At 39.2% G+C, this 10,342-nt stretch overlaps 1 protein-coding gene across 1 annotated transcript; it reads left to right on the top strand.

Annotated features, from left to right (window-relative positions):
* The first annotated feature begins 543 nt into the window (after positions 1–543).
* LOC149244234 (uncharacterized) lies at positions 544–2,962 on the top strand. The gene is made up of 2 exons (XM_089371478.1): positions 544–1,947; positions 2,903–2,962. The coding sequence occupies exons 1-2, from the start codon at positions 544–546 to the stop codon at positions 2,960–2,962; spliced, it is 1,464 nt and encodes a 487-aa protein (XP_089227604.1).
* Positions 2,963–10,342: the final 7,380 nt, after the last annotated feature.

The raw sequence follows: 10,342 nt of genomic DNA, 5'->3' as shown, positions 1-10,342 counted from the left end.
AAATAGGTGTAATAAGCTAAAATCAAAAGAAATAGATAGCAACGAGGAACCCCAAGAGGGACCATGGGAGCAAGTCAAAAGGAAGAAACCCTCTCAAAACCATGGCCTCAATTCCTCAGCCCACCCTGCTTCAGGCATTCCACCCCCGCCTCCGCCCCCTCCCATCTCAACCATCCCCTCGACCTCAAACTCCTTCGAATCCCTAACTGCCGAAAACCCCCCTTCGCCTCCTCATTCACCTCGCCCTGTCTCTCCTTGCACAAACCCCCCTCCCTCCCCTCCTCACACAGTGGAAAGAATTCTTACCCGAAACAAAGCCAAAGAAACCAACCAGCAATCAGATCCTCCGAGGAAAGTGGGCAGGAAATCGAACAAGGAGCTAAGGGATGAGACGGCAGCAAAAGAAATGGCCACAGGGACACAACAACCTATGGATTCGTATTTGGGACGGCCAAAAGGCAGCGGCGAGAAAACAAAGGAGAAGACAGGATCCCACCCTTCAGCGGGTAAATAATGAATTTGGTCTCCTGGAACTGTAGGGGGATGGGCACCCCTCTAAAATTAAAAGCCATCAAGGACCTTCTTAATCAGGAGCAGCCAGATATCCTTCTTATTCAGGAGACCAAACTCATTAATCAGGACTTTCTCCAACAAACACAGCGATTCAAAAACTTCTCAGGACTATCCAATGACTCAGATGGAGCATCAGGAGGGATTGGAACACTATCGAATAAAACAAAATGGGACATCTACAACTCTCACCAATGTACATGGTGGATCAGAACGGACCTGAAGAACAAAAGCTCACAGGAAGTCTATCACATCTATAACATCTACGCCCCTAACCACTACAGGGATAAAGCATGTTGCTGGAACTCCCTAGAAGAAGACATTTCCTCTATACAAGACAGCAGACTGATCCTTGGAGGAGATCTGAACCTAGTAAGGAATGTGCAGGAAAAATATGGAGGGAAGTATCATTCAGACCCCTCAAGAGACAAATTAGAAAATATAGTACAGCTATACAACCTAATTGACATCCCCCTGTCAAATGGAAAATATACCTGGTCTAACAAAAGGATAGGTGCTCAAAACATTAAGGAACGGCTTGACAGATTTCTAATTCAAGAAAGGGCAACCGAAAACTACTCAATTCGAAGTAAATTAATCCATGGATCAGCATCGGATCATAAACCGGTGGTTCTCTCTATGGACAAAGGCCCAAACCTCGGCCCTCTTCCCTTTAAGTACAACAAAAACTGGGATCTCAAAAAAGATTTCAGTCAACTTATCCAAACTCAATGGGCAAGAGAAGTGATCGGATCACCATATTATGTTTGGGAAACAAAGCTGAAGCAGCTTAGGACAGCGATAAAACAATGGGCCAGGGACCAAGCAATATTAGAAAAGAGGGAAAAAACAGACCTGCTAAACGAAATGGAGCGTTGGCACATTCAAATGGAACAAATTCAATACAAGGCAGAGGACATTGAAAAAGAAAAGAATCTCTACAAAGAGCTCTACAGGCAAAACCGCGCAGAGGAAGAGGAGCTCAGAATAAAATCTCGCTGCCTCTGGCTAAGGGCAGGAGATAAAAATACCTCCTTCTTTCATAATAGCATCAAGCTCAGAAGAGCATGTAACCAAATAGATAAAATCGAAGTAGCGGGGGTTGAGTTGAAAGGTCAAAACGAAATAAAAGGGGCTGCATTCAATCATTTCAAGAACCTTCTAACAGCAGACAATCATTATCATGACAGCGAGACCTTCCTCAACATTCTTGAAAGCAAAATCACAGAGGAGAACAATAAGGAGCTGGAACAAGAACCCTCAGAAGAAGAAATCAGAGAAGTCATCTTCAGCATGCAACAAGACAAAGCCCCGGGGCCGGACGGCTTTATAGTTGCATTCTACAGGCGGCACTGGGAAACTATAAAAAAGGATCTGGTAAGGATGGTAAAGAACGCCTTCAGAAACCAAAAAGTAGGGGAAAACACAAAGTCCACTCATATAGCTTTAATTCCTAAGGAGGCAAACCCCAAAACCTTTGACAGATTTCGTCCCATTTCGCTATGCAATGTCTCTTATAAGCTTATCACCAAAATTATTGCCAATAGAATAAAGAAATTTCTCCCTTTATTAGTTTCTGAGAACCAGGGTGGGTTTGTCCCAAATAGACAGATCATTGACAATGTCATCCTAGTCCAGGAAGCCATTCATAGCAGCCTCAATAGAGGAGAAAGGGGAATGATAATTAAATTAGACATGGCTAACGCTTTTGACCGAGTGGACCACTCTTTCCTTACAGCAGTCCTTCTTAAATTTGGCTTCTCCCCCCTCTTTGTAAACATCATCAAAGGATGTATCAGCAATCCATGGACCTCACCCTTGATCAATGGACGGCCAAGTAATTATTTTAGAAGTTCAAGGGGGCTAAGGCAAGGCTGCCCCCTCTCTCCCTTTCTTTACATCCTAATGGCTGAGACTCTGAGTGCTCATCTAGAGAATCTCCGAAGCAAAAAGGAAATCACGGGAATTCGCATTGAAAGGGGAACAAAAGAGCTCAATCACTCCCTCTTCGCGGACGACACTCTCTTGATTGGAGGTGCATCAAGCCTGATGGCCAGAAGATTTAAAGGAGCTCTGGATGCCTTCCTCCTAGCCTCGGGAGGAAAGCTAAACAACAGAAAATGTAAAATTTATACATGGAATGTCCCTCTTCAGATTCAACAAAGGATTTCACAAATTCTAGATATTCCCCTCCAAAGAAGTTGGAACTCCTTCTCTTACTTGGGCCTCCCTCTGGCTAAGGAGCACATTAAAGCGGAGGTCTGGTCTAAACATATTGAGAAAATGAGAGGCTTATTGCAGAGCTGGGGTGTTTCCTGGTTGAATCTTGCAGGTAGAACCATCATTATCAAAGCGGTCCTATCCGGCCTTCCTATCTACCAATATGCAATAATAATGGCCCCTGCAAGCATCCATAAGCATATGGAAATCATCATGAGAAGCTTCCTCTGGCAAGGAGGAAAGCAGGACTCAAAGAAGTTCAGTCTTGTCAATTGGGATCAAGTCACCCTTCCGTATGACAAAGGAGGTCTGTCAGTTAAAATTCCGAGCCTATCCAATCAGGCAATGGGACTCAAGCTACTTTGGAAGATCATTTCAGGACAAGGAGCATGGTGGGTCGAAGTTATCAAGAGGAAATACCTTAATGGCCCAAACTCGAACATCCTCCAAGACTCAATCGTGGATAGGCCGTGCACCCCAATGTGGAGGTTGGTTAAAAAAGTTCTCCCTCACTTTAAAGAACAAGTATCTAAGAAACCGGGCAGCGGAAAAAATGTCAAAATATGGCAGGATAGAATCATGGGATCAAGTCCCAGAGAATCTCTGCAAGATCTAAGACCCCTCCAAATTTGGATGGAGAACCAAAACATATCCTCCTTATTTGACATTTCCACCTGGTCCCAAAATGCTTGGTCAGATTGGAAGGTCGTGAACCTGCCCTTGGACCTAAAAGATCAATGGCATAAACTAAAAATCTCTCTAGCAGGAGTTGCGCCAATGAATAAAGAGACGGAGGACAGTTATATATGGGACACCTGTGGGGGCAACTTCACAGTGCGAGAGGGCTACAAATCACTGCAAGATAAGACTCACAGTGCTAGCTGGAACCTCTGCAAGGCAGCCTGGAACAATGAGTGCATACCCAAGGTAAAGCATTTTAATTGGGCCCTTCTAAAAGGGAAAATTCTCACTGCAGAAAACCTGAGAAAAAGAGGAATACAAGGTCCCTCAATTTGCTGCTTTTGTCAAGCTGAGGAGGAATCCATTCCTCACACTTTCCTCCAATGCAATTTCGCACAAAATTGCTGGAAACAGCTCCTTAGTCCTTTAGAATCCAGAAGCAGGAATGGCCACGTAAATAACTTACAGAGAAACTGGAGAAAAGACTACCCTCTGAGCAAGAAAGGGAAAAGAAATCTTCTTCGAATTTGGAATTGTATCCCAGCAACTCTCTGCTGGAATATCTGGTTGGCAAGAAATCACTATATTTTTAACAATGAGCAGATTAAAATTGACAAGATAATTGCAAGGACCATAGCTGGGATTTCTGAGGCAATCAGCGCGAATCACATAACTCTCCCTGATCAGCAGGGATGGACAAAAGAGGAGATGGATTGGTACAAAAGATTCAACCTCAGCCACTCCCAAAATCTTCCCCCCCAAATCAAAATTAAACAGAAGGGGCAAAACTGGAAACTGAGGGGGGACAAAGAAGAAGTAAATAAATGGATCACAGCTCAGAATCGCCCCATTCTCCTCTTCGATGGAGCATCAAAGAGCAATCCCGGGAAAGCAGGCGCTGGAGGAATAATAAAAGATCAGAAGGGGATCACAGTAAGCTACTACGAATGGGGTCTCGGGCAAGCAACCAATAATGAAGCGGAAGCATACAGTTTACTTTTAGGCACGTCAATCCTACACAGACTCGGTCTACAGGATGCTCTAATCCTTGGAGATTCCGCTATACTAATAGCAGCAATGAACAAAGGTAAAGAATTTGGCAAAGCCTCTCTCAATCGCATCAAGGCAAGGATAATGGACACCCTCAGCCACTTGGGAAATACTACCTTGAAGCACGTACTAAGGGAGCATAATGCTGAGGCGGATAAGCACGCAAATAATGCGGTCAATCTCCAGCAGGGTCAGGTCAGAGATAACATCAGAACTTATGAAAAACCCATCCCATAAGGACGGCAGCTGTCTGTCTGTACATAGGGCAGATTCCACCAGGAAAAGTCAGAACCATGATCTACTCCCCTGCGAACATCAAATCTTTAACATTATGCCGGCGTTCCCATCCCTCCTCAACCTCAGAATTTCCCCTCATCGTGACAGTCCCACGCTTCTTCTGGGCACTCATCACCTCGATCACAGAGATCGGAGATCCCTAAATCTGCTACCCGATTTCCCCTCTGCAACACTTCGGAAATATCTGGAGCTTCATCACTATGCTATCCCTCCCCCTCGCCCTTATATTCCTCCTCCTAATCCTCCTCTCCACCATTACTCCGAGAAGCATTTAGGGTGCGAAGGCTTCTTTGAGATCAGTGGTTTTCAAGGGAACAAGCAGTGGAGTCCCGCTCCAGCTCATTCAGGCAGCAGACGTCAAGGAAATCAGCAAGGCTCTTCAATCAATCCGACTCTCCAAGAAGACATTAGGTATACCAGAAGTCATTTTCAAGGTTACTCGTTTCTTATTTGTTTTGCAGACATGGCAGAGGGACGTCAACCTGAAGCGCAGGGAAGGGCCAGCCCCCGCGAGAACCCCCTAGAAAGAGTCCTGGGAAATGATGCATGCGCGCTGTGCAAAGATCACTATTTCCTGATCTCTCGTTTCATGAAGCACCATAATGACCTGCGTGAAGACTTCATTGCGGATAGCCGGTCCAAACGCAAGAAACTAGAGAAGCGCAAGAAGGAAATTGAGAACCTCCAAGACAGATGTGAGCACCTAGAGGAGGCACTTAAGCACATTCAGTCCATCACAGCAAGCATGCAGGCAGAAGCGTCTTCCAAGGAAAGTAAAAAAGAACAGCAAGAACAGCAACAAGAGGACCACATGGAGGAAACCGTCAACCAATTTTGGTGTTAATCTAATGACCTGCAAAGTCTGCCTGTTAGATGGCATTTTTGTAAGACAATACAGCAGGCATCTTTTTCAATTTCTCTTCTTTAAGCTAATCTATAAGGCTTCCAGGGCTGCGTCCCTGTATAGTTTCCTCTCTTCCTCTCTTCTTCCAGCATATATGTATCTTACTCTGCTCTTTGCAGTTTTTTTATAATACAATAGTACTCGATCTCGTTAAAAAAAAAAATAATAATAATAATAATAATAAATAAGTACATTTAATTGCGGCTCAAATATAATTATTAAGACCGAACCTAGTTACATTCTTCAACACCATTTGCATTCACTTATACTCAATCCCATCTTAATAACCTTCAATTCATTTGATTGTCCCCTTGATGATACATTACCTTACATCTAGTTGATTTTTTTTCAACCGTCATTTATGCTTCACCCAAGGGAAGTTTTCTGTCATCCTTATTGAACATCTCATTTAAAGTGATAAAAATCATCCCCCAGTTATAGTATCAATATCTAGTTCATCCTTAGTCAATTTCGAAGGACCCTTCGCCCTTTGTAATCACATCTTCATTTGTGTCGAAATCAACTTATGTTTTTCTAATATTGTTGAGGTATCTTGGTTCTCATTTTCATAAATAATGATGAATCCTAGAATGAATAGATAGTCATCGTTGCTCTTTATTTTGGTGACCCTCGATGTTCGACGTCAACTTATTTACACATCAAAAAGGGTTGTACCTTGTAATAGTTACAATTTCGAGTTCTAGTTGAAGACCATTGGGTTTGTTAGGCTATCAATGCCACTAAACATGAACACGCATCATATCTCCTCCCTTCATGTTCTAGGGACCTCTTTCACTAAAATAGTTCTTTATTATATACCAAAGTACCTAAGGGAAATGCATATTTCTGCATCACACATTTTCTAGCTACAATATCATGTACTCGCTAGAAAGTTCACCATGTTCAAACATGCACCCAAATAATACATGCTTGCTTTTGTAATATTTTGATAATTTCATGAGGATGGGAAATGGTTTCCTTGTTTGTGTAAAAAATTTACATGCCCATGGATTTTTTGTTTGCTTACATGGATTTTTCATCACTTCTCTATGGGAGATACTTTCTTATTGGTCATGATTCTCTTTTTATCTCAAATCTCTCTATAGTATGTCAGATCTATCTCTCTCTAATCTCTCTAAGGCAGGTAAAAAATTATACAAATATGATACTTATTTAAATTATACCACTCCTAATTTTATACACCTAGGAATAATTGTTATCACCTAAATCTCATTCAAACATCCTAGTGGAGAAAGATTTAACAAAACAAATTTATCCCATAACTGCTCAACTTCACTTCAAAAAGTAAAATAACAAATCTTTATAGTAATGATTTCATGAAAGTGTGGGACTTTCTCTATTAAGTTTTTCTCAACTTGCAAAAAAATATTTAATGTGTACAAGCCTCGAACATTGATCACATTGAAGATAAATCCTGGCAGGTAGTTGGAGGTCACCTCAACACATAACTGGTCCTACGCAAAATTATTTTTTTTGTATTTGGAGTAGGTTAATTGAAGGCGACTATGAGCACTGTAAATACAAGGCCCTGAGAAAAAGTCAAAAAATAAGTTGAGAAGCAGATTTATGTTGCTAAGATAATTTCTTAAAAGAAGTTGAGAAGTAGATTTATGCCACCAAGGTAATTGCTTAAGCAACTATCCCTTCTCCTACTCTCTTTGTTTATATTTGTCTTCTTGCTTAAGGATCGGAATCCTGAGAGCTTAAGCACTTCTCGAGATTTGATAAGAAAGATAGAGCAATCCCATATTAAAGGACACTCTTAGTGAGCAAAGTGGAACTCATTTGCATCCATCCACACTCTCCATATATTATTACACCTAGTTACCAACTTTAATTTTTAATTATATTTAATAAGGAAAAAAAATGATTATCTAAAATCCAGTATGGGAAAAAATCAAGAGTACACATCTTACCCATACTTATGCTCAAATTTATCAATTTTCTTTCAAAATTTTAAAAGGCTGAAATAAACATCTATTCATATTCAATGAACTATATTTGCACATATTTTGAAAAGTAAAATTTGTCACACTACAAAGAACACAATATAGAGAAGCCTAATTATGATGTTATATATCATTGACTAAAACATATGACACTTTTTGTGAAGTTAAAACATAGCATTCTCTAGGAATTTCATAGAATATTGAACATATGGCCATAATACACTGTTTCAAAACTATTACCACAATAATTGGGTAGATATAATCAAATTACTATTTATTTGTGAATGAACAAATAACACAAAAAATTTGAGGACAAATAACCGTTCATTCATTTGAGGATAGCCTAATCCACATGGGATTCCATTTAAAGCCACAACTACAACTACAAATATTGGAAATGGCTTAGAGACCAAATTCATTTTGGCTTTAAAAAAGGGAAGGAATGCATGCATTAACATAGTATTCAAGTAGCCCAGAGTTTAATAGTTGAAGGTTGAATTATCTATGAATTGAAATTACTTAAACATCATATTATTAAATTCATAACAACTTAGATAATTGTAGGAAGGTTTGATAGTGAAGTTAGCATATTTTTTAGTAGGATTAAAACTTCTCTTAATTCATCTACATCAAATCCAAATTTATTCAGCAATAACAAAGACTATTGTCAGCATACTAACATTTTTGTGGTGGACTAAGGTAAATGATCCCTCTAATTAAATTCCACACCATTCCACACCATTCCACACTAGTGATCTTCTTTTTGCAGTAAACTAGAACCCTGGTAATGATCACAATCATCCAAAAGAAATATGGAAATGGCAGATGCATTTTAGATTTTTTCTCAATTTTTCTAATATAAGCTTTTTGTAATTTTTTAAATATAAAACTTTCCGTATTTAGTTTTTTTTTTTAATATAAAAACGGTGGTCAGCTAACCATTCCATCTACTTGGTCTAACTCTTGGGTATAACCTTGTTATTTTGGTTAACCTGGTGTTATTCTACCTGCTTGAATACATGCTGGTAAATCTCTGGTTTCTTGATGGCAGGATTTCTTTAGTTTAATCACCTGAACCTATCTGATAAGGGTTCAAGGTAAACTCCAGTAAAAGGCCCCAATGTTCAGCAAGAAGCGGGTTTGTCGTCCTATAGTGTACTCTCACTATTTATTTAATATAAAATCCATCAAGTAACCTGTTGTATCTTTTTTCTCAAAGAAAATTCTTGGCTATGATACTGAGCCGAGAAACCAAATTGACCAAACTTTAGGTTCAAGCTTTCCCTCGAACCATAGGGGGCTCCCTCAAGTGTTACGAGTTTTTTTTTTAATGTTTTTCACTGTCACTAGAAATAAACCTTTGAATAAAAATGGCTAGATCTATGATTTGTTGTAGATGGTTGCTGATGAATATCAAATCTCTACTAAAAAATAAAGCCCTCTCTTGCTGAAACTTAATTAAAGTGCCAACGTCTAGTTTAGACAAAAAAACACAGCTTAAAGAGTTTTGTGGAGGAATAGAAGAGAAATAAGATAATTAAGTATTCATACTAAATACTTAATCAACCAAACATAGCAGATGCATGTAGAATAATTCTGCAGCCAAACATATATACATTCTAGAGATGATAAAATGCAGCAATCAAATGAAGCAGAGGAGGTAATTTAAACAGATTGTTTAATTAACTAATCTCAGTGTAGATGATAACTTTGCAGCGGGATGTCAAGGAGGTTGATACTCAAATCTAGCCTTTCCCTAACTCCCATGTTACCTTGAACATATGGAGAAACAAATTATGAAATAACAAGGATATACATACATGAGAAACAATTTCTGTCATGAAACTAAATCCATAAAGTTTAATTAAAATTCCTGTAATTAAAGTCTTTACAAAAATGGCAGGGTTTTAGCATCAAAATCCAACCCTTTTACAATGAAAATTAAATAATATATAGAGTATTACATCAAGCTAACTGTGTCTAGTTTTCTGGAATAAAAATCTGAACAATATACTAAAAATAAAAACAATCTCTAAAAAAATGTAGGAAATTTGGAGCTACCCCCAAGGCTTTGCCTCCAAATATGGGAATAATCCTTCAACTGCTTCTATTATGATTTTAAATCTGATTTTTTTTTTACATAATGTTGATTCTCCTCCACATATGGATTTGTTTGAAGTTGTCTCCACAAAATTTGTTCCCTTCCCATTAAACAAGGCAACTCTACCAGCTATGTCAACGGATTGTCATCTTACCTTTTGACTTTCATTTCATCACAAATCACCTTTAGAAACCATAACCGTTAGATAATCTTACTCATGCATTCGAATTTGTAATGAATTGCATAATTTATGACTTGAAATCTGGGTTAATATTTAATTGATGATTTTCATTTCTTGGAAATTCGGAATTATGCCAGATTGTTTGGTTCAGGAATAAACTGGAAATTTTTGATTTTTTTTTGTAACTTTTAAAAGTGTCAAAAAAGCTACAACATCGGCTCCATTTGGGGACTGCTTCCCCGTATGGGATGCAAAGAACCTATAGACCTATGCCTTGTAATTCTCTTGGGCATGGAGTCATTGTCACAAAAGAATCAATCACTTACCGACTGGAACCTACAATTTGTGGCTTGAAACCTGTTCTACTC

The sequence above is a fragment of the Pinus tabuliformis genome, chromosome 8 (assembly GCF_031772625.1).
Source record: "Pinus tabuliformis cultivar Carrire ecotype Pingquan chromosome 8, CPIR1, whole genome shotgun sequence".
Lineage (NCBI taxonomy): Eukaryota > Viridiplantae > Streptophyta > Pinopsida > Pinales > Pinaceae > Pinus > Pinus tabuliformis.
Note: the sequence above shows the minus strand (reverse complement) of the source record. Positions and strands in the feature narration are given on the sequence as shown.